Source organism: Suricata suricatta, chromosome 3, assembly GCF_006229205.1.
Source record: "Suricata suricatta isolate VVHF042 chromosome 3, meerkat_22Aug2017_6uvM2_HiC, whole genome shotgun sequence".
Lineage (NCBI taxonomy): Eukaryota > Metazoa > Chordata > Mammalia > Carnivora > Herpestidae > Suricata > Suricata suricatta.
Window position 1 is genome coordinate 111,807,421 of NC_043702.1, and position 25,003 is coordinate 111,832,423.

Genomic DNA, 25,003 nt, shown 5'->3' on the forward strand with positions numbered 1-25,003 from the left:
TGATCTATTCGTGGGTTTCTCATATTAAAACTGTAGATGATTAAACTAACCATTAAACTCGAACTGGGTAGAAATCAAGATTAGATTAATCACCAATAGAACACAGTAGCCATGCATGTATTATTTTCTACCTCTTGCCCTGTTACAAAATCTTAGAGAAATTTTTAATGAATTCCAGTATCATTATATGCGCTTTTGCATACACATACTACTCTATTCAGCCCATTCTGTACTTGAACGGCATGGTCTTTGGAAAGAAATCTTAATCTTGCAAAATAAGAACTAGGCAGAATAGAAGATTTTAATATAATCTGCACTACTGATGAAATCTTACAAGAGATTTCTTCAAATTTTTAGGCGATGATGAAGCTATACCAGTTTTTCCTAAGTAACCACAAGGAATCTGGGTCCTTATGAAAACAAAATTTTGTATTACAATATATATTGATAAACTAAGCAAACTTACTTTTGAAAGTGTAACAAAGGTTGCAATAATTGATCTGTTGCTATGAACACTTCTTATGAACTATAGACTGATAAAATACGTTCCATTAACTTGCACATGAAGTAAAGCTTTCCTTCCTGTGATAAATGAGGCGTCAGCAAATAGGTGCTGATTTACTTGAGAGACACAGCTATGAGAGGCATTGCAAATGGATTTGCATTTTATTAAACATAAGGTCATTAGTAAGGAGATGATCAAGACAAATCTGAGACTGATCAATTAAAGTGGGCACCTAAATCAGTTTGGGACGATGCTGTTCTTTAATATATCTGCTGTAAATGTATTTAAAGCATCTATTCTCTTATCTCCCACAGCGTTATTTGAATTTTAGGTGTACGAACATCTTCTAGAGTTAATCCAATGAATTCCTTCCCCTAAGTAGATGTCATTTAGACTCTAGAGAGGCAGAAGGGTGTAAGGAGCAGAACACGGGGCCTGGTGCTAAGATTCATGCTTTCTATCATCTTGACTTTGAGTAAGTGACCTGCTAGTCATCCAGGCTTCAATGACCGCATCTGCTTGTGTGGAATCCTGAACTACAGATACAAGTGACACTGGTATACATCTGAATGCGTGGCTTTTAACATTACATGTACTCTTCTGGTGTATATTTGTGTGTATATTCTGTCCTATGTTATATATTTACTTAGACCTTGAGGTTAATACTGTATGGAAAAAATAAAGCAGAGACCACCTAAGAGTCTAGTGAAGTTAGTGGTCTATGCATACTTGGACTGGTATTCATATATATTGCCATGTAATCATTTTGATCTGATTCCAAATTCAGAAAGGATCGGGCAATGCCACTTAATACCAATATGCTGGTTCATTTAATAACGATTAGCAAAGAGCACTGACCAACACCACCCCAGTCATAACGTTCCTCGGTCAATGTTGCCAATCAAATGGACAGTCTTCCCCTTCCTTCTTTAGGGGAATAGTTGTGTGCATTCTGAATGTTACTAAGTACTTCCAGATTATTCTAAGTCCCTTAAATCGAGGAAATCCCCCTTCTCCCTACAACTGGATCCATAAAATACAACACTTTTTGACTGGGGAGAGCAGACTCAGGGAAGCACAAACTATTTCTATGTGGAAATGCCATGTAACTTAAAAGTTTTGTTACACCATATAACTAATTTCTTTAAAAAAAAATAATGAGATTTGGGTGAGGGGCATTAAGGAATCTACTCTTAAAACCATTGTTGCACTATATACTAACTTGAATGTCAATAAAAAAATTTTTTAATAAAAAAATTAAATTAAAAAAATATCGAGATTCAAGACATGTAAACATTAACGGATTATTTGGCCATGCAGTCATCAGATACTGAGGCTTAATTCTATCACATCCCTTGTCATAAAAAAACTTCAGGCTAAACACAATCACACCGTGGCTTGTATTCACCTCCGGTGCAGGTGGCACTTGCACAGCAGCTCACCCCTCACCTCGATGTTTTATAGCTGCTCAGTTCATTTTTCCTAAATATGGTATTTATAGCTTCTTTTAAACTTTCGTGCATGTTATACAAACATACATACTAAATTTCATCAACAGGATGCAGAATAATACTTTGCGAGATGGTTACACCTTACTTAGGGTCATTCATAGCAGAGAGGTACATGATTAAGAACATCTTCAAAGACCAGCACTTAAAGGGTGATGTAGGAATCACACGTGTTGAAAAGAGCCAGGTGGGAGTGAGGGCCAGTTGTGATTTCTTTCACAGTATTCTAGATCTGTACCTCGTTTCGTACAGAAAGATTTCACAAAAGACTCTGGTAACTGCTATTTCTACAAATCAAATCATACTTTAAATGGGCTGGTATTTAATACATTAAGCAATTCTGCATTAAATTTTAATAAGTCAAGATTACTATATTATTTACTTTTTATAACAGAAGACAGTTGCATTTCCAGTGTGTTCAAAACGTATCCTGGGATATATTTCCTTAGCATGGCCAATCCATTAAAATAGTGTCACACGAGAATTACTATCGCCTTTAATGAGCTACTCCAGGGCTCCGAGAACTATGGCCTGGGAGCGAAATCGGGCTGACGGCTCGTTCTTGTGAATGCAGTTTTACCAGAACACGGCCAGCCTCGCGCACCTGCCTGTTGCCCACAGGACCAGAGCAGGGCGGCTAAAGAGCGACTCTGGGCGACAGAGCCTGAGACAGGTGCTATCCACTCTTTACAGAAAGGATGCCGACCCCGGAGTGTTCTGAGGGCCGCGTCAGAAATGAACTCAGAGAAGTGAAGTCACCATCGCCCGGGAAACAATGCAGTGCTTTTGAAAACGGACACCAAACAGATTAATAAAAGGCTTCAGAGACTTAAAGCCACCGCAAAGTTACTGCCAAAATCAAAATAAGTATCCACGCCCCCGCAATAAATACCTTCATTATCATACAAGTTTCATCCATCTTAGGATGGTAGATTCTAACAGTGAAACCTACTTTAGAATGTCCCTGGGAAAGGCACTGGTTTTTAATCACATGTTTAACATTACTCACAAAGTTCCAGAAAAATGCAACAATTATTGGCAGGTCATAGCGGACCAAAGTAGTGAAACAGACACTTCAAAACCTTGGGCAGAAAGGAACTGCGTATGTATCAGTGAATGGAATTCCTGTCAAATACAATAAACTACATTCTTAAACAGAGTGCTTTTCTTTCCCAACTAAATCTGCTTTTCTCCAAACTGTATAACTTTGTAATTTGTGTTTGTCCCTGTAGTCTCTGCAAAAACAAATTTTGATTACTTTTTTCTTTACCTTGAGATCACGGTACACGATCTTTCCGGAATGTAGATAGTCCAAGGCAGAGACAATTTCTGCGCCGTAGAAGCGCGTGCGGTCCTCAGAGAACACCCGCTCTCTCGACAAATGGAAAAACAGCTGCAGGGTAAACAGCAGGGACAGGATTGTAATAATTACTGATTTAGTGGGGGAAATTAACACAAACATAAAACACCTCTCATCACCATATTGTGATGATAGATAGTGTGCTCTCAGTGGACGCGGAGCACTCTTACACAGCAGCTGGCTTATCTTCTCCAGGTTTCCGAGGGGAGGCTGCGAGCTGTTAAATCAGCGTTTTAATCAATATACCAATCTTGTTTAAGGCATTCTGCTTGCTACCCATTTAACCTTCACTTACCAGAGGAAAAAAGTATGCATCCTAAGACTGCATCTCCCCCTCACGGTCCTGTTGCTTCACTCTTTCAAGCATTAGGTATCAAGATATTATTAAAATAAATGAACAGAGAGGTAATATTTCTACTTGGTAATTTGATTTGTATTTGATTTCAAAGGAAGGCCTGCTGATTCGCGAAAACAATCAATGGGAACTTACTTTCTTCCACCCTGCTGATGATTCATGAGATTCCCTGGAAATGTTTTCAAAGTTTGAATCAATGTTTCCTACGATGACAAGCCATAAGGCTTCAAGTTTTTATTTCAGTAATGGCCAAAGTGGACTGAGGAGCTCCCGTTATTCCCCGTGTAGTGTTATTTCAATAATAAATACAACACCAATTTCTCCTCAGATAATCACTTAAAACCATAAACTGACTCCCTTCCTATGAATCACCTACAGGATTCACAAGTGTCCTCTGGGTGCCCACGGTGGCCAAGCACTTGGCTATGCATTTAGGCCACCTCCTTATTTACAACACTGTCCTTCTCACCTTACCGTTCAACAATGCATATAAGGAAGGAGCAGGCTCCAGATGCTATGATTTGACTCTTAATGTACGATTTTACTGTATTAAGAAATCCTCCAAGAACAATGAAGATTTGTTAATAGCGCTGAGTACATTGTTAGGTATCACAGTAGGTGCTCAATACAGGTCTGTGACTAAAGAAATGAACCAATCAGTGTGTCCTTGACTACTGGATCAGAAATTAACTACACCTTCACATGGATTATGGACTTAGTGTTCCTACAAACATGTAAGAATTACGGTTAGCCAAGATTTGTTCCTCACACAGCAAATCATAATTTAAGCTACGTAAAAAGGTTCCCTACAGATTTCTTCTCTTCTTCCTCCTCCACCTCTACTGAAGAATCTATCACTGTTTTAAGATAAATTTTATGTACAACCCATTGTCACAGTAAAGAGTGGTAGATAACATGATGTTACAACTGTCAAAAAAAAGACCGGCTCAACGTCAGTTATAGTCAAACTAAAATATCTAGCACAGAATCCCTAAACTCTAATGCTATTTTGTCACATCTAAGATGTTCTTGATTGGAACTCCATCACCATTTTGGCATCGAGAAAATGGGTGGCTCGGTGTTCGACTCTTGGTTTCAGCTCAGGTCATGATCTCACAGCTCGTGGGGTCAAGCCCCACGTCAAGGCTTACAGTGGGCTTCATGCTGACAGCGCATAGCCTGTTTGGAGTTTCTTTCTCCCTCCTTCCCTCCCCCTCCCCCGCTAGCACAAGTGTTCTCTCTCTCAAAATAAATAAACTAAAAAAAGAGTTGTCAATTAAAACTATAATAAACTGTCAAATATAAAAGGCAATATAGAAGGCATTCTGACTACAGAAATGTTAAATTTGTCTTACAAGTGATCAAATATAGCATGCCAAATATAAAACCACTCCATATAATTACTCAGGGATATTTCTCAAAATTCACTAATTTTTACAGGCAGACATATATTATTAATGCATAACCATTCAAATGAGGACAAGAAGTAGAAAGAAGTTCCCATTATCAGTAAAACCATTCTGAAAAATTTCCAGGCCAAATAACTTCTGTCATCCTTTATACAAAATACCACTAACTTGGATGAAGGAACCCCTGTGATCTCTGTGTAGATTTCTGACAGTCTGCTAATGGGATGAAAATACTTTTAGATTTCTAACTTTTCTTACAACAATGTCAAGCCTCCCTACTTATCTACCGCACAAAAGATAAAGACACCCCTAAATCAATCAACATAATATGTGCAGGCTTCTACAGTTTCACTTAGATCATATTCTTCAGTTTGTCTCCCAGCCAATTGCTATAAAAGTATCAGTTAAAAAAAACATGATACTTAAGGAGAAGACTCTAGTTATTTCTCAATCTGCTGTCCTCTGGTACATGCGCTTGTATGGAGCTTATGGAGCTTATTCTTGCCATGATAACCCAGAGTCTCTTACTGTCCAAACCCAATGACCTATGTACAGTCTGCAGGTCTGGAACGGAGGACATCAGCTATTGGCCCTTCTTGAGCGTGCTCCCTGCCGTTGGTGATACAGCTCTCTCCTGATTTTCTAGCTTACTCTCTAGATATTCCTTCTCAGCTTCTACCTTGGCTTTAAACCAGCTTTCTACTTAGTGAGCATTAATTACTTTCAAGTCACTGTGTTGGGCACTAGGAAGAGAAAAAGATGGCATACAGATATAAAGAAATCCTATGAAAAATAATTAAAAGGCTAACAAATACGAGGAAGACAACAAAACCCAGTCATCCATGTAAAATTCCAATAATCTAGTATGCAATCAGTAGTTACCAGACATAAGGAGATGTGGGAAATAGGACCCATAACCAAGAGAAAAATCAGTCATTAGACACAAGGAAAAAGAGAAAAGGACATAGACAATTAAAATGAGAGGAATACAAATGAACACAGTTTATGAAAACATGCCACATTATAATAATCAGTAAAGTGGAGATAAACACGTAAATGAGGCAACTGAGCATTCCAGAAAGAACACTGTCAATGACAGTGTTGTGAGCTAAGTGTCTTTCTGTGCTCGTGGCTGGGATGTAAGTGGGTAGCAACTCTTCACAGGGCAACAGGCAATAGATACTCTGATAATTTTTAAAGCTCTACAGTTTCTTTTCTATAAATTTCCTTTTCAAAAAAAGGAAACGTATAAGTCTTCTACATAAGGATATTCCCTGTAGCGGCGTATACAATGACAAAAATGTGAACACAGCCTTCGTACCATGTTGAAAAAAATTAGATTTCTCATCTAATCCCATATGAAAATAAACTTGATATAACTAATAGTTAAACATAATATATTTAACTAATAATTAAAAAACTAGAAAATTAGAATAAAAAGTCCATGGGGACAGATTTACCCTCTTGCCTACACAACTGGGCAGAAATACATAAGACAAAAAAATGACAACTGGGAAAGACATTTAACAGGACTCTTTTTAGATATTGGACAAGAGGTAGCACAGGACCAAGATCCTTCTGAAAAGAGAAACAAATAGCGAGTCCTAAAGCCACCTGCCTTGTGTGCAAGGGCACTGGGTGGAACGTCACTGGCAGAAAGGAAATTCCAAGCATGACTCAAGGTCTCAGCACTGGAGAAGGAGAGCAGATTTTGAGGAGGGTGAGGTAGACTGCATTTGCTGAACAGAACACCAGTGAGCAAGAAGCTACCCCAAATCCTCATCGTTTAGTATGCCGCGGAGTAGTGAGCCGTGTGTGTGAGGTTAAAGTCTAGGCAGAGCAGCAGAGAAGGAGTCTGGGTGCCAAATAATTGCCAGAGCTCACTCAGAGCTGAGAGACATTCCACTTTTAATCAGTCAAAAAAGTGTCATTACTGAACCACCAGGGATTCAGTAGGCATTTCAAAAAAACCAGAGTAGAAGTTAAACCTACATTATCAAGGCTAACAAATACGAGGAAGACAACAAAACCCAGTCATCCATGTAAAATTCCAATAATCTAGTATGCAATCAGTAGTGACCAGACATAAGGAGATGTGGGAAATAGGACCCATAACCAAGAGAAAAATCAGTCATTAGACACAGATCTTCAAGTAGCAGAGATGATGGAATTAATAGACTGACTTTAAAATAGTACATGAGATATAGGAAGATAGAAATAGAAATAAATGAGACTTCTAGAGATAAAGCATACAATATCTGAAAAATTTCACTAGATGGGATTAATAACAAACTAGACACTGCAAGAGAAGAAAAGCAATGAATATATAATCACAGTAAAAGAAACAATATAAATTGTAACTAAAAAGAAAAAATAGCTTCAGGGACCAGGTGATAGCATCAAGGAGGCTAACAAATGTGTAATGGCAGTTCCTGAAAAAGGGAGGGAGACATTTGCAAAATAATGCCCCAAATTCTCCAAACTTGGATAAAAATGATAAACGCATACATCTGCATAGCTCAATGAACCTCGACATGATGAAAACTCACAAACACGCATAAACTACTGGAATGTCTAAAGTCAGAGCACATACCAATCACTGAAAAACTGGTCATAGAAAATCTTTTAAAAATTCTGAGGGTGGAGAAACATTACATATGGAAGAACAAATAGGAGAATAATCCTAGATTTTTCAGAGGCTATAGAAGCAAAAAGGCAATGGAGCAATATGGCCAAATGGCTAAATGAAAAACAAAAAGGTGTCTTAAAATTCTGTACCCAGTGGGAAAATCCATATAGTAGGGAGCAGCATATGTGAGAAAAAGGCTGAAGCCAGGGCAAGAGGCCCCGGAAAAGAACAGGTGGAACGATCACAGGCTCACACAGAGTCCAAAGTACTTTGTGTCCTCACCTGGCAGGATAAGGCCTCCTAAGAAACATGGCACCCGGGACCATGTGCGAGGTTCCTGCCTGGGTAGCGCAGCAACACCAGTGCCTCAGCCAAGGCTAGTGTGGACAGTCTAAGCTTAAAAGCAAGCCTGGAAAAGATCCCCATTTACCCAAGAAAACATCTTCCAATAAAAAATTATCAGGCACAAAAGGAACCAGGCAAATATAACCCATTACTAGGAGAAAAATGTGTTACTCAGTGACACAACTGACAGAGATGGAAGAATACTATGATAAAATAGCTGTTAAGATACAGTCTAAAAGTTCAAAAGGCAGAGACAAAAGCATAAGGAAATAAATGGGAGATGTGAAAAGTCCCAAATTATACTTCAAGAGGTGACATCTCAGATATCCTAGATGCAAACCAAAATACTGACTTAATTAACAGCATGTTAGACACTGGAGGAAAAAAATGGTAACAGACTTTAAGACCCAGGAAACAAATCTAAAGTTAAAGATAGAAAAAATTAATGAAAAGGATGAGCAGCACACTGATAAACTGGAGGACGATATCCCACAGTCTGCCATACGTGTAAATGTGCTCTCAGAACTAGGCAAGAAGAATGAATAAACAGAAAAAAATACTTGAATAATTTTCAAAAAGTTTTCAAATCTGATGGAAACTACAAGCCTGCAGATTCACAAAGACTCAAAAGAAAACCCAACTGAAAGAAATGTGAAGAAGGGTGCTGGGCGGCTCAATGGTTAAACATCCGACTTCTGGTTTCAGCTCAGGTCATGATCTCAATGTTTGTTGAGTTCAAGCCCGTGTTGGGATCTGTGCTGACAGCATAGAGCCTGACTAGGATTCTGTCTCTCCCTCTCTGCCTCTCCTCTGCTCGTGTTCTTTCTCTCTCAAAATAAGCAAACAAACAACTGTGAAGAATATCCTACAAGACCATAATTAAAAATAATTAAAAAGCTAAAAGCAAGTGATAAAAGAAAAGCTTAACAGGACAGGGGGTGGTTGTAAAGAGATACGTTAAGGGGAATCTGGGTGGCTCAGTCGGTTGGGCGTCTGACTTCTACTCAGGTCATGATCTCACAGTTCATGATTCGAGCCCTGCATTAGGCTCTGACAGCTCAGAGCCTGGTGCCTGCTTCAGATTGTGTCTCCCTCTCTGTCTCTGCCCCTCCCCCGCTTGCACTTTGTGTCTCTCTCCCTCTCAAAAATAAACATTAAAAGATTTGTTTAATTAAAAAAAAAAGAGAGAGAGAGAGACACACATTAAACGCAGGGACCAAAAAACGAGTGAATACTCCTTGTCAGAAACTGTGCAAACCAGGAGAAAGTGAGAGGCATCTTGATAGTAAATAAATCTAGAACAGGCAAACTAGAATTTTATAGACACCTAAGTATCTTTCAAAAAATGACAGCAAAATAAAGCCTTTTGGGGACGTGCAAAAGGTAAGAGAAATCAGCCCCAGAAACACTATACTCTAAGTGTTCAAAGTAATGCTTCAGCCTGAAGCAAAATAGTACCAGATAAAAAAATGGATCTACACAAGGTAAAGAAGCTACAAAATCATAATTTTGTGGGTAAATGTGTTAATTTTTTTTAATGTTTTTAATCTCTTTAAAAGACAATGCTGGTTTAAAACAAAAATAACAATGTATAGTGGCATTGATAGCACATCTAAAGGTAAAATCTATTAATAGTAGCATAAAAGCTTGAAGGGGGAAAGTGAAGGTGTACAGGTGAAAGGGTCTTATGATATGTGAAATGCTACAACCTAACTTGAACATGAAATGGGGTAGTTAAGCATAAGTTTGTATTTAAAACCTAAATGCAGTTCCCCCAAAATTTGCAAATAAAATATTAGTGAATGCTATAAAACTCCTAAAGAAGAGACAATAACAATTTCATACAACTTGCAGAAATTAAGAGGAAGAAATACTTCTCAACACACAACGCGAGGCCAGCATCACCTTAATACAAAACCAAAGACATTACATGAAAGGTATCAATATCCCTCATAATCACAGATGTAAAAAGTCTTAACAAAATTTTACCAAATCATATCCAACAAAGGCTGAGAATACAATGTGACCAATGATGGTTAATTCCAAGAATGAAAGACTGGCTTAATATCTGAAACCAATGTTATTCACTGTATTAACAAACAAACTAAAAAAGGCAAAACCATATAATCATCTCAAGCAATGCAGAAGAAACTGTTCAGAAAACTCGATGGCCACTGATCCTAAAATCTCTTAACAAAGAAGGAACAGGAGAGAACACATTCAATGTGATAAAAGGCTACGATCACACTTAATAATGCCAGACTGAATCTCTTTTCCCTCAGAGATCAGGAACAAGGATGCTCACTCCTTTATTTGCCATTGTGCAGGGGTTCATAGCCAAGTGAAATGAGGCACAGACAGACAGACAAACAAATATATAAATGTCATACAGACCGGAACAGAAGCAAAACTGCCTTTATTCACAGCCAGGAAGCCAATCTGTCTACAAAGACATTCCAAAAAAATTTACCAAAAAAATTAAAAAACTAATAATAAGTGAGCTTTGGAAGGCCTTGGGAATATGAGGTCAATACACAAAAACCCAACTGCATTATATGCTAGCAACAAACAAGCGGTAATGAGAAAAACCAGGAATATGTAAGGGAAAAACTGAAAAAAGTCATGTGAGACCTACACAGTAAAAATTTACAAAACGTTTCAATAGAAATTAGAGAAGATACAAGTAAACAGATATACTGGGCACATGGATAAGAACACTAGTATTGTTAACATGCCTGTTCTACAGACTCAATGCAAATGCATCATAGTCTCAGCAGGCTTTTTCTGTAAAGATTAAGAGCTGATACTAGATTGAAATGGAATGCACAGGGCCTAAAAGGGCCACCACAATACTGAGAAACATCAGTATTCTTCCTAATTTTAGGATATACGTTAAAGCTACAATAATCAAGTCAGTATGGTATTGGTGTAAAGAAAGCCACATCAACTGATACAATACAGCAAGAAGTCCAGCAACAAAGAAATACATGCAAACTGATTTTTGACGAAGGTGTAAAGGTCATTCACTGGGACAGAGTGAATGACCCAACAAAAGATTCTGGAATAATTGGATATTTGTATGGAAGGGAAAAAAAGAAACACCAGTCCTTACCTTTCTGTATGTATAAAAATCAATTTAAAGTAGGTCACAGATCTAAATGTAGCAGGTACAATTATAAAAGTACTAGAAGAAAATATTTATGACTTAGGGTAGACAAAGTTTTGGAGAGCAGACCAAAAAAAAAAAAAAAAAAACACCCAAGCCCCAAAAAACCGAAAAACTACAAAAACAGAAAAGTCAAGAACTGATAAATTGGGACTTCAAAACTAAAAACAATTATTGTCAAAAAAAAGTATCAGTGAGATGATGAAAAGACAAGGTAAAGTATGGGGGAAATAATTTTGATGTGTGTATTTGGCAAACTAATTGTAACCCGAACATATGAAGAACTCCTGTGACAACAATGAGAAAAGAATCCAATTAATAAATTAGGCAAAATATTTGAACAGGTCATAAGAAATGAATTTGAACAGACAAAAAGTGTGTGAAAAGATATTTAATATCATTAATCATCAGAGAAAGGCAACTTAAAACCACAAAAATACATGTCTATATTCTGACTAGAATAACTAAATTAGACAGACTGACCCCACCAAGTGTTGTGGAATAACTAGGATTCTCATTACATTAATATCAGAAATGTCAAATGATACTACTTTAGAAAACAATTTTGGACTTTAAAAAAAAAACATAAACATACGTTAACTACAAACTCAGCAATGATACTCCTCAGTATTTACTCCAGAGGGAAGAATGTGCGTATCAGCCTTCTTACGAGGAAATAACTGTAGTCAGTCCAAATGTGCACGAGCAGGCAGACCTGCGTCCAACCATGCAATACTTCACGACTCAGCGAGAAAAGGAATGAGCTACTTAGAAATGCAAAGACAAGCAAACAAACAAAAAAGGGTAAACTCAAAAATTTTAGGCTAAGGAAAAGAAACACACAGAACAGTATATATTATGATTCCATTTCAAAGAAAATTAGGAAAGGTAAATCAAATCTTTTGTGTCAGAGAGCAGCTCACTGGTTGTCTGCAGGACCGGGTGGGTGCAGGCCCAGGTGACAGATGGCAAGTCAGAACTTTCTGAGGCAACGGGAATATTCCACATCTTTATTATAATGGGGACTCCATGCACATAAATGTTTGTCAAGATTCATGCAACGTGTTTTTAAAGTGAGTACATTTTATTGTATGTAGATTATACCCAAGCAAAGTTGATTAAGTTGTGGTAATAATCTAAATGTCCCCAAATCTGGTAAGATTTGGGAAATTATAGTATATCTACCAAATTAACCAGTAGACAATTAGTATATATTTTAGAATACTGAATAAAATGGAAGATGTGTGTACAGTGTAAAAACGGGATGTATTAACATGGGAAGGGCAATTCTTGCTAGACGGTGAGAGTTAGAGTCGTTTTTATCTTGTTTTTTACTTGAAAATCACTTGTGATAATTTGTTTGATATTAATTCCCCCAAACACTATGATTTCCGCATATACAGAGACCATCTGTCTTGCTCATGTCATATACCAAGTACACAGTGGCTAGCTTGTAGCAAGCAGTCAATAAATTTATTTTACAACTGAATTAAAATAACTACTTTTTTGGCTTGGCATGTTCTGCAATAGACATGCCGTGGTTACATTTTAAGAGGAAAAAAACTTTACAAAGCTTTCAAATATCTTTATTCTTAACTCTTGTGACAAGGTTAATTCGCTATTAATTTCGTTTTCCTGGAAGATGCACAGGGAAAAGATAAAGACCATGCAAGTACGCTATAGCTTTGCATCTTCAGCACCAAGCCTAATACATAGCACATATGACATGCTCAATAAATATGTAAAGAATAAAGGAAAATTCAAAGATGCTTTCCAAAGCATTACAGGGAAAATAAGGTTTACACTTTTCAAGATGAAGCATTTTTATTAGAAGCATAAGAAAATCATATAAAATAACTGAGTATTCTTGTTTTTGTTCAAAAACAAGGAATTATTTGCTACTCAAGCAAAAAGCTTAGAAAGTTTAGAAATATAAGTTCCTTTAGGGGAATGACTACATGTCTTTGTGTTTTATACTTAGTCATGTTATTATGAAAACACTAATGCAAACAGATGATCTTAACCTACTGAATAAGACTATTTCTTCACAAAACCTGTAATGTTTATTTTAAAATAAATTGCTATATTTTGAAAAAGTTATATTCTTTTTCTTAATTGAAATGTAATTGACATACAATGTCCTGCTAATTTCAGGACTCACCGTGATTTTTTATTTTTATACATTATAATGTGACCCCCACAATAAATCTAGTTATGATCAATCACCAGGCAAAGTTATTACAGCATCACTGACTATATTCCCTACGCTGTAGATCACATCCTCATGACTTATCTATTTGATAACTAAAAGTTTGCACCTCTTAGTCCCCTACACCTATTTCACCCACCCTTCCCCTCTGGTAACCAAGTTTACTTCCTGTATCTATGAGTCTGTTTCTGTTTTGTTTGTTTGCTTTTTTAGATTCAATATATAAGTGAAATCCTATGGTATCTGTGTTTCTCTAACTCATTTCACTTGGCATAATGCCCTCCAGGTCCATTCACATTGTCATGAAGAGCAAGATTTCACTCATTTTCATGGATGAGTAACATTATATCATATATGTGTGTTTGAGTATGCATACATTATATACACATAAAGTAATACAAGTTATATATAGAGAAATATATCATCTTCTTTATCCATTCATCTATCAGCAGACACTAAGGTTGGTTTCAAATATCCTGGCTGTTGTAAATCATCATGCTGCAATGAGCACAGAGGTGCATATATTTTTTTCAAATTAGTGTTTTCATTTACTTTGAATAAACACCTAGAAGCGGAGTTTACTGGGTTATATAGTACTTTTATTTTTAATTTTTTGAGAAACTGTTTTCCATGGTGGCTGCACCAATTTGCATTCCCATCAACAGTGTTCCAGGGCTCCCTTGCCCCTATATGGTTGCCAACACTGTTATTTTTTGTCTTTTTGTTAAGAGTCAATTTGATGGGTGTGAGTGAGGTGATATCCCATCATGGTTGTGATTTGCATTTCCTGATGACAATGGTGAGCATCTTTCCATGTGTCTGTTGGCCATATGTATGTCCTCTGCCCATTATGTAATATTTGTTTTTTTAAATGCTAACTTGTGTTAAGTTTTTCATATATTTTAGATATTAAATTCTTATTGAATGGGGTGACTGGGTGGCTCAGTCAGTTGAGCATCTGACTTCGGCTCAGGTCATAGCCCCACATCAGGCTCTGTGCTGACAACCCAGAACCTGGAGACTGTTTCAGATTGTGTGTCTCTCTCTGCCCCTCCCCTACTTGCTCTCTGTCTCTGTTGGTCTCTCAAACACGGAGAAATATTAAAAAAAAAACCTTTAAATCCTTATTGAATGTATTATTTACAAATATCTTTTTCCATTCAGTATCTATTTCCACTCCAATTTTGTTGATGGTTTGCTTCACTGGAAATGTTTAGTTTTTAATAGAACTTTTCAAAAAACAACAACAAAAAACCTGGACTTAAAAATGTTCCTAAGAATTATCACTGCAGTCTAAGACTTAGAACACAATTTTTTTCTTGCAAATACAGCTTCACAACTTTTAGTCATTCCTTTGTAATAACAAAAACCAACAAACAAAACAACTCCAGAGTAACAAAACATGTTCAATTTCAATGACTATATTCATTGCCATAATATCTGTTGAAGATGAAACCTGAATATCCTAAAGATAATAATTAAGCAACAAGACATGTCAATCTGTGCAGGGTGCAGACCAATAAAGCCCTGGGTTTACAAAAAGACAAGATGAAGAGAGTGGCTCTGGCCCACCTACAGGGAAACTAACGAATGGGGCACTCTTCCTCTGTTTAGGCTGCCATCACAAAATGCCACAGGCTGGGGGTGCCTTATAAACCAGAGAAATTTATTCTCACAGCTCTGGTAAGTCTAAGATCAAGGCACTGGCAGACTGAGTGCCAGGTGAGAACTTCCTTCCCAGTTCATCATGGCCGTCTTCCCGCTGTATCACATGGAAGGGGCGAGTACACTCTCTGGAGTCTCTTTTAGGAGTACGCTAATCCCACTCATGAGGGCTTCACCCTCATGACTAATCGCCTCCCAAAGACACACCTCCTAATATCATCCTGTGGTGGGGGGAACACAAATACTCAATCTACAGCGACTACTACCCCACACAACTACAGTGTTAATTACATTACAAAACAAACCCTTGAGTACTTACTTCAAATGGAAGAATACTTCGAATGCAAGTATTCTTCCACTTACCAGGCTATTCATTAAATTTTCTAGATAGGGTCTACCCTCTTCACAGGCTAACCCCAGAGTCTGCATTAGTTTTCAAGGAAAGTTCTTTCAGAAACAATTGTGATAGAGACAGAAGAATAAAAAAGGCCGTATTTTAAGAACATAGTTAAATATAAAATTTCTTGAAATACAAATTAAACCTTTACAATGCCACAGAAGAAATGAAACAGATCTAAGGTCACAGTTGCCAGGGGCTGAAACGGTTGTCTGGTAGCAGCTGTGACAGCCATAAATTATCAGTTAAATGCCTCAAGCCCTATGCCTCAACTTCTTGCCTCTTCTCACAAGTATGAAAATGTAAAATGAATTCTAGATCACCAACCAGGGGTGATCCCTTTAAGGGATGCCTGCGTGGCTCAGTCGGTTGAGTGTCTAACTCTTAATTTCAGCTCAGGTTACGATCCCAGGGTTGTGGGACTGAGCCCCATGTTGGGCTCCACATTGAGCTGAGCATGGAGCCTGCTTGAGATTTTGTCTCTCTCCCTCTCCACCCCCTCTTGCTCGTGCTCTCTCTAAAACAATTTTTAAAACAATAATTTCCTTTAAAAAATAATTTTAAATTTCCAATCTACCATTACAATTAAAATAATTTATATGAAAACATTTTATTGAAACTAAACATGATAAAGAAGAGACTGCTCAGTTCTACCACATTAAATATTAACTGATTCTTCATTTGGAAAATAAAATATACTTTTAAAAAGGTAAAAGTTCTCAAGGCAATTGTTTTAAAATATTTATATTTATTAGGATATATGTGAACTATCTGGGCTATTTATGAAATATGTCTAATACCAATGCAATGAAAATAATAAACATTACCATTTTGAGCACTGAGGGCAGTGCATTCTAACAACAATCACAAAAGCTACATCACGTTATCTCCATAGTACAGATGATTAAATATAATAAAATGGATTTTCCCACATTATCACATTAGGCACTATTTTTGAGTACCTCCTCTTGCTGGGCACTGTACCAAGTGACGTACATGCATAATTCTCAGAACACCCCTTATAAAACAGGTAGACTCTTATATGCATCATAGAACTGAGAAAACTAAGGCTTAGAGATGTCATAAAATTCACATAGCTCTTAGGTGGTAGAGCTGAGTTCAAACTTAGGTCACTGGTCTCTAAGGCACATCATCTTTTTATTGCACTAAAACTACAGTTTCTATGAATTTGAGACAATCAATGTATAAATTATCCCATTAAGAAATTTCACTCAGAAGTCTCCTTCAGAACTGCATGATATGAACTGCATAAGGGAAAGAACTTACTGCAGAGTATGGCTTCTCCAGGTGTAGACAGAGAACAGGATTGCCACACCCCCATGTGGAAAGCTCGGCACCCTGGCCCTGGAGCTGTGCGGGGCAGCTTCATCTCAGAGCTGCCCTCCACACAGCCTCTGTGCATGCAGCTCCTGACCCAGCACCGCTTCCCCTCCTTCCTGCAGTCAGGTCTTGCCTAACTGCAACTTCCTCCAACCAGGCAACTCAATTTATAGTAAGTAGGTTCTCCATTCTTCTCTCTCATAGCATCTGTTCATTGCTATAATAATAATACATTTGTTAGCTTTATTTTATGACTGTTTTATTCACCCCAGTGCACCCTAAGACTGGAACACAATAAGCACTCAATATAGATTTTTTTTTTTGGTTTATTCATTTTTGAGAGACAGACAGACAGAGCACAAGCTAAGGAGGGTCAGAGAGAGGGAGACACAGAATCGGAAGCAGGCTCCAGGCTCTGAGCTGTCAACACAGAGCCTGACACAGGGCTCTTGAACCCACAAACCATGAGATCATGACCTGAGCCAAAGTCAGATGCTTAACCGAGCCACCCAGGCGCCCCCTAAATATTTCTGAATGAATAAACAAATCTTATTTGGAAAACATACACCTTTAAGTAGTCCACTGGTAAATGAAAACATGATCTGAGAAATTAGTAAATTTAGGCAAAGAATAAGAGATCTATAAAACATGTAAAAACACATATAACATTGAAAATATGCTATAAATATTCATATGTAAATATAACAAAATTGGTTTCTATATGGAAGTTTATACATGAAATACTTATATCAGAAAAGAAAAAAAATTTAAATAAATACTTTAAGTAAGTTTCCACATTAAGAAACAAGGATAAGAAAAACAAATTAAACCCACAGTAACCAGAAGGAAGGAAATAATAAACATAATAGCAAAAATCAATGAAATAGAAAACCCAAAAATAAGAGGAAAAATCTGTAAAACCTACAGCTGAAAATGTCAAAAAAAATTATTAACCTTTAGGAAGAATGATCAGAAATAAAAAGAGATAAGACACAAATGGGAATATTAAAAAGAGAGACCTGAACCACTGCTCCTACAGACACTAATGCAATACAAGGGAACATTAACAATATTAAGCAAATACACTTTAAAAATTATATGAAACGAATTCTTGGAAACACATACACTACCAAAGCTCACTCAAGAAAAAATAAAATGCCATGGCAATATATCCATGCATTTTATTTTTTATATAAGTATACACATAAAAATAGATGTATTACATATGTATGTATTCCCCCTCCTCCCAACTCATTGTTAAAACCCTTCCTACAAACATCTCACTGATGAAATCTACTGGAAAACAGAAGAGGAAGCAAGGCTTCCCCACTCATTTCAAGAGGTCAACATTGCCTTGAGTGCAAGCCCAGAGACATTACTTGGGGCAGTGGAAATGTGGAACCTAAACAGTATTACAAAGGAACAAAGATTTAAAACTCTTCACAAAATCTTGCAAACTGGATCCAAAAACACATCAAGAAGATAATACCTTACAACAGGATTGAGTGTATCTAAGATATGCTAAGTTGGTTTAATCTTAGAAACTCAAATGAGAAAATTCAGGATATTAGCAGAATAAAGAAGAAAAACCATATGGCCATCACAATAGATACAGAGAAATCATTTGACAAAATATCACATCCTGTAAGGATTAAAAAAAAAAAAGCTCAGCAGAGTAGGAATTAAAAAAAAAAGAAAAAGGTCTTCAACTTAATGAAGGGCATCTATGAAAAACCTACAGCTAACAACATATTTCTTGGTGAAAATATGAATGCTTCCACCATAAGATCAGGTGTAAAGCAAGAATGTCTGCTCTCACTATGCTATTTAACACTGTCCTGGAGGTCCTAGATGGTTGATAAGTCACGAAAAAGAACAAAAACGATTGAGATGAGAAAGAACAAGTAAAATTGCCTCTATTCTCACATGATATGACCACCTACACAAAGAGAATCTCAACATTATCTACTAAAAATATTTTTAGCTACTGAATGCAAGATTCAAGGTTAAGAAGTATCAATTGCATTTCCATATATTATCAACAACAATTCAAATTTGGAAGCTTAAACCAATCACACTAATATCAAAAACATGACAATTCAGGATAAATCTAACAAAATATTCAAGACACATACACTAAACACTATACCAAAAAATACTGCAAAAAAATTAAAGAAAACCTAAACAATGGGAAAGATATATCATGTTTATGGATCAGAACACAACATTACTGGGGGTGCTTGGGTGCCTCAGTTGGTTAAGCATCTGAATTCGGCTCAGGTCATGATCTCGCAGTTTATAAATTTGAGCCCCATGTCGGGCTCTGTGCTGACAGCACGGAGCCTGAAGCCTGCTTCAGATTCTGTGTCTTCTCCTCCCTCTGTCCCTCCCCGTCACTCATGATCTGTCTGTACCTCAAAATAAACAAACATTAAAAAAAAAAAAGAACACAATATGGGTAACACATCATCAATTCTCTCCAAACTGATCCACAGATTTAACACAATCCCAATTAAAATCCAAGAGATCTCTACATTGAAATCAACAAGGTTATTCTGTAATTTACACAGAACTATTAAGTAAGTAGGTTGTCAAAACAATTTTTTAAAAGAACAGAAAAGAAAAATCCACACTGCCTAATTTGAACACTTACTGTAAAGTAAAAATGCCAAAGACAGTGTGACAGGGATAAGAATGGATAGATATAGATCAATGCAACAAAACAGAGGGCCCAGATATCAACCCACATGTACATGGCCAACAGATTTTTGACAGCTGTGCCAGGGTAATTTAATGGGAAAAAGATGGTATTTTCAACAAATAAGCTGAAACAGATAGACAACTGAAAAAAAAAAAAAAAAGGAACTCTGACTTTTCTATAGCACCATATACAAAAATTCGCTTGAAATGCATCACAGACCTAAATTTAAGTGCTGAAACATTTAACCCTTTTAGAAGAAACCATGGGTTGTGGAGGGGCATCACGTCTGGGTAGCTCAGTCAGTAAAGCATCTAAGTGACTCCTAGTTTTGGCTTAGGTCATGACCTCGACTTTTGTGAAATTAAGCTCCTCCTCAGACTCCCATGCTGACAGCACAGAGCCTGCTTGGGATTCCCTCTCTGCCTCTCCCTCTGTCTCTCCCCTGCTCATGCACATATTCATCCCCCTCCCCCTCTCTCAAAATAAATACTTAAAAAAATGGGAGAAAAATATTAAACATGGGTGAAGAAAAGATGTTTTCAATTAAACACAAAACAAACCACTCATACACAAAAACCCTCATGAGATGTATTTCATCTAATTTAAAAGATTTGTCCTTAAAAGACACTTATAAGAAACCGTATCAGTGGTTACAAGGAAGGGGGTGATGGGACACAGGGACTAGAAAGGAGTGTGAGAGGCTTGTTAGGGTGATAGAAAAATTCTCCATTAAAATAATGAAAAGGCAGACCTCAGACTGGGAGAAAATATTTGCAAAACATCACATCTATACAATAAAGCACTTTTATCTAGAATATATGAAGAATTCTGACTACTCAATATTAAAAAAGACAACCCAATTAAAAAATGGACAGAAGATATCCAAACAGCAAATCAACACAGAAAAAGATGTTCAATACTATTAGTTGTTCAGGAGGTTCAAATTCAAACTACAAGATACCACTACACACCCACTAACATGGGTAAAATTTTAGAAAGACTAGCCATGCCATGTGTGGTGATAATGTTGAGTTGCATCCTAGAAATGTAAAATGCAATGTGGCGATTTCTTATGAAGTCGGACATATCGGAGAACACAGAAATTGCATTCCTAGGTATTTACCCAAGATAACTAAAAATGTATGTCCATATAAAGTTTTGTACTGAAATAGTCACAAAAGCTTTTATCATTAAAAAAAGAAAATGCAAAGAACCCAAATTCCTATTGACTAGTGATCGTATAAGCACATTATGATACAACAATGTAATGGAGTAAATCCATAAAAAGAAACAAGCTACTGATATATGCAACCATTTTGATGAATTTTAAGAGCAATATGCTAAGTGAAAGGTGTGGAGCACAAATGACTACATACTGTTGTGGGGGATCATACTTTTCTTTGGTGGGAGGATTATACTTTTTAATATTTAGGTATTGTGTTCCAATGCCCTGTGTTTTTTCTTCAAGGTCTCCAATTGTACATATATTGTGTCTTCTGATTTCACTCTTTTGAAATGCTCACTCTGGGTAATCCAGCCTCTGTGTAAGACGTTTGACGACCATGCACACCCCATACCGTGCTATAACCACATGGGAAAGAATCGGGGAGACCGGCCAATGCCTGTCGAGGTCCTCCAGTCATGTGAGATTCTAGACAGGAAAGTAAGCTGCTTAGAGGTTGAAACTAGTCAATGCTTTGAATAATTACCTTAGGCGCAGGGCTATGTTGATTTAATGATTCGTTTTAGGAAACTAGACTTGACATAATATAAAAGTATACTAAAATATAGTATATACAAAAGAATACTAAAGAATATTCCCAAATTTATTTTGCCTTAAACTTTATGTGCTACAGTGAATTTTATAATGTATCTTTCTTGGCTTGGGAAGTTTTGAAAAAGGATTGGATGAAAGCAATAAAATTCTGATATAACTTCATAACATATTAATAATTAAAATGCTGGGCAAAGAAATTAACTTGCCTGACTCCTAACAATAAGGATATTTATATACACATAAGTTTAGCAAAAATTTTAAAATCATTATTATGAATATGAAATGATACTTTTAATTTAAAAATCACACTAAATCACACCTCCATAAATTAGTAAGTAGAACTACAATTTCTGACTGCTGGCATTTCTGCCTCATGTCAATTTAAAACAAGATTTGGGTTCAATGAAGACAAACATGCCGGGCAAATAATGAGAATCTGAAGTATGAGAAGATCTCAAGATTAATATGAAGCTGAAAGTCATATGCAAACAATGAAATGGATTTTTTCAGAGATTAATATAGTGTACAGTAAGCATAGTGCCAGTTCATCTGTATCCACATAAAGAAAACAGAAGAATGTGAAGAACCTATCAGATGAATAAACATTTCTACACAGTGATTCTTAACTATCAATTCCAGTCCAGAGAGAAGTTTACTGAGGTCCGGAAAGAAATATGGCTATGAGTAAGATTTTAGGGAAGAATCCTAAATAAAGGCATTTCAGTGTTGTTTTTGTACTTCTATTATTATTATTAAGATTTTGTTTCTAACTAATCTTCTTATGTAAATTTGGTAATATCTGAGCTACACCAAGAGAGCGGATTTAGATGTGCTAGCAGCAGAGTCACTGGTCACATCACTGGAGTGCTCTTAGAACACGTCCTCCAGATGCTGGACGGCTGCTTACCAAAGGCTGCCTTGAATTCGCTTTCACAGCCTCTTCCAGGGAGCTCCGAACTAACCCTTCCTTGTACCTCCATCCATTCTATCGCCAGACCTTGCATCGACCCAAGAAAAAGAAGATTCCATGCTTCTGCTTAGGAACTGGTCATTTCAAATCCAAACACCTTACTCAACTGTTACCTTGCAGGATTCACTCTACTGTGTTCTATACATACTTCGCTTCACAGGCTTCTCCTGCCTGGCTCCTTCTGCCCAGGACTCTCCGTAGGCTTCTCTCATCACCAACACCACTCATTTCAGCATCCCCAGGCACCATTCTTGGCCACTAACATCCTAACTTTACCTATTTTTCTCACGCTGGACATTTCTTCCCTTCTTTGGTTTCAGTGCTGCTGATGAAGCCAATTGTACCTCCGACCTAACTCCACCTCCTTGTTAGCCCCACTAGGTTCCTCCAATAAAAGACGATCACACCAGGACTCATTCCTCTTCCTGTGTTTACTGACTTTTTGAATAGGCCAGTATTCACACAAGTGCCCCCTAGCAACAGAGAGGAATCTGTGTGATGTTTTTCTCTTTGCATTTAGTCATTAAATCTTAGAATTTTATTCCTTCTAATAGTAATGCCTCGATCAGTTTGTAGCTGGATTACAGAATACCTGAACACAGCATCCTCTCAAGTTGTTTCCCTGTTTCTAATTCGGTCTTCTTCAATCCAAGCTTCACATTGCTATAAAGTATTCCTCCTGAAACCTTTTCTGACAGAAATCCTTCCATGATGCCTCACTGTCTTCAGGATAAAATCTAAATTACGTGGAAGATCTGTCCTAAGACGACACTGAGTATTTGTTCAGAATCTTCTGCCTCTCTTCTGCGGGACTTTAGCATTGCCCATCCTGTGTTGTAGCTGGGCAGATGGGAGAGAATTTGCATATTCCTGCACATTCTACACATTATTGCCTTATTGGGAATGCCCTCCTTCGCATTTGTGCTGATCTTAGAGTTAAACTTAAGTCTTAGCTTAGCAACCACCCAAGGAAGTGTTTCATTTCTCTGGCATTCTCTCGTTTTCTCTTCCCTCTTTCTTCAGGACTGATTCAAGGGCCTGTTCTCTGTTTCCCACAGCAACCAGCATCAGCATGGCAATAATGACACTGTATGGTAAATACATACTCTCTTGTCTACAACCCCAATTAGAAAGTCATCTTTTAAATGTACCAAGTTTTCCTTATTTCTGTATCTGCTGAGGCCCAGTCAACAGTAGTTGCTCATTAAATATTTAACAGGCAGATGAACTGTAATAGAATAGATCCTGAAGTTCATAAATAAATCGCCAAGTATAATCAAACTCATCCTTGAAGACTCCTGAGGCAGGCACTGCACGGGGGACCAAACATGTCTCAGTGCAGTTAAGCTCAGCACGTTTTCCTTCAGCAACAAAATACTACAGTTTCTCTAGATGAACACCTGTAGTTACGATGCACTTAATGACAATATTTTCTGAAAACTATGTATTCCTAAGCACTAAGGTTTGCATCCCATGAAACTCTGCAGATGGCAAGGAAAAACAAACGTGGAGTAAAAGAATAGCAAACTTACATTTCTCATCTTGAGATGACTGTCAAAGTCACCATTCTTATCAAGAAGAATGGAAGAGTCATCAAATCCTTCCTACCTACTAATTTTCTATTGATTGATCTATTTACTATCTATCTCGACGCTGTCTTTTGTGGAGTTATTTTCTTTGAATTCATATATGTTAATTGCAATTATGATATCATTACCATTGTACTGATATGCCTATAAACAGTCGTTTATTATTTACAAGTGATATCCTCTCACTTCCATCCGAATTATTCAGTGCTTTAAACAATACTGGCGAACACAGGGATAATAACAAGCATGGCCGCGAACATGCTAAATTCCCATGGCATCTCCTAGGCTGAAACAAGTCCATATATTCACAAAAATGTGAAGAAAAAGAATGTCTCAACCATTATATTTATATTTCATGATAAACATTCTAAAACACAGGCTGAAAGGATGCTACTGCTAATTAAAAATCAAGACAATAAGCACAAATTAAGTAAAAATTGGGCCAGTTATGATTTCAACAGGCCCACTGAAGAAGCCCGTCTGGGGGCACAGGTTGGATACAGATATCTGAACACGCTGCTGCCTGGTGAGCACGATGCTTACCAGAGCTTACTTTTCAGAAGGCCGGCCCTCTCGCACCCACGTCTCTAGTTACCACCCAGATGTGCCCCCCGGGGTAACTCCCCGTGCACTGCTGTGTTGGTATGGACTGCCCGTCTGCATGAGTTTTCGGCTCCCTTGCTTTACCTCCATGTCAACCTATTTCCAAACAGAAATGTTAGAATGTTTTCTATAGCAATTGAGTTTTCTGCGTTTCTAGGAAGTGTCCCTGGGCAGAGAAGTGTCATGGTGAACCTACAGCACCCCAAAATTAAATTAGTCACCATAAGGATATACTGAACATAGATTTCCTTCAGAGAAATGATACATTTAAGACTAGAAATAAACACTTTAAGTTCCAAGAACTAAATAACTATGTATTTATGAAATACATTCAAAATATATTCAAAAGTATATCTGATAACTTAAAAGAGAAAAATTAGGAAATTACATATACAGAATTTTCATTTGTACAAAAAGTGTATAAATACAATCGAATTTTCCATATGTATCTATGTATATGGCCATGCTGTAACT

General features: G+C 37.1%; 1 protein-coding gene across 4 annotated transcripts in view; it reads right to left on the reverse strand.

Moving 5' to 3' along the window:
• Positions 1–25,003, reverse strand: part of AKT3 (AKT serine/threonine kinase 3) — a 284,903-nt gene that overhangs the window by 58,883 nt on the left and 201,017 nt on the right. For all 4 annotated transcript variants that reach the window (XM_029934844.1, XM_029934843.1, XM_029934845.1 and 1 more), the window contains one exon: positions 3,284–3,406. In XM_029934844.1, coding sequence (XP_029790704.1) covers positions 3,284–3,406 — 123 coding nt within the window. The remainder of the gene's footprint in view (positions 1–3,283; positions 3,407–25,003) is intronic.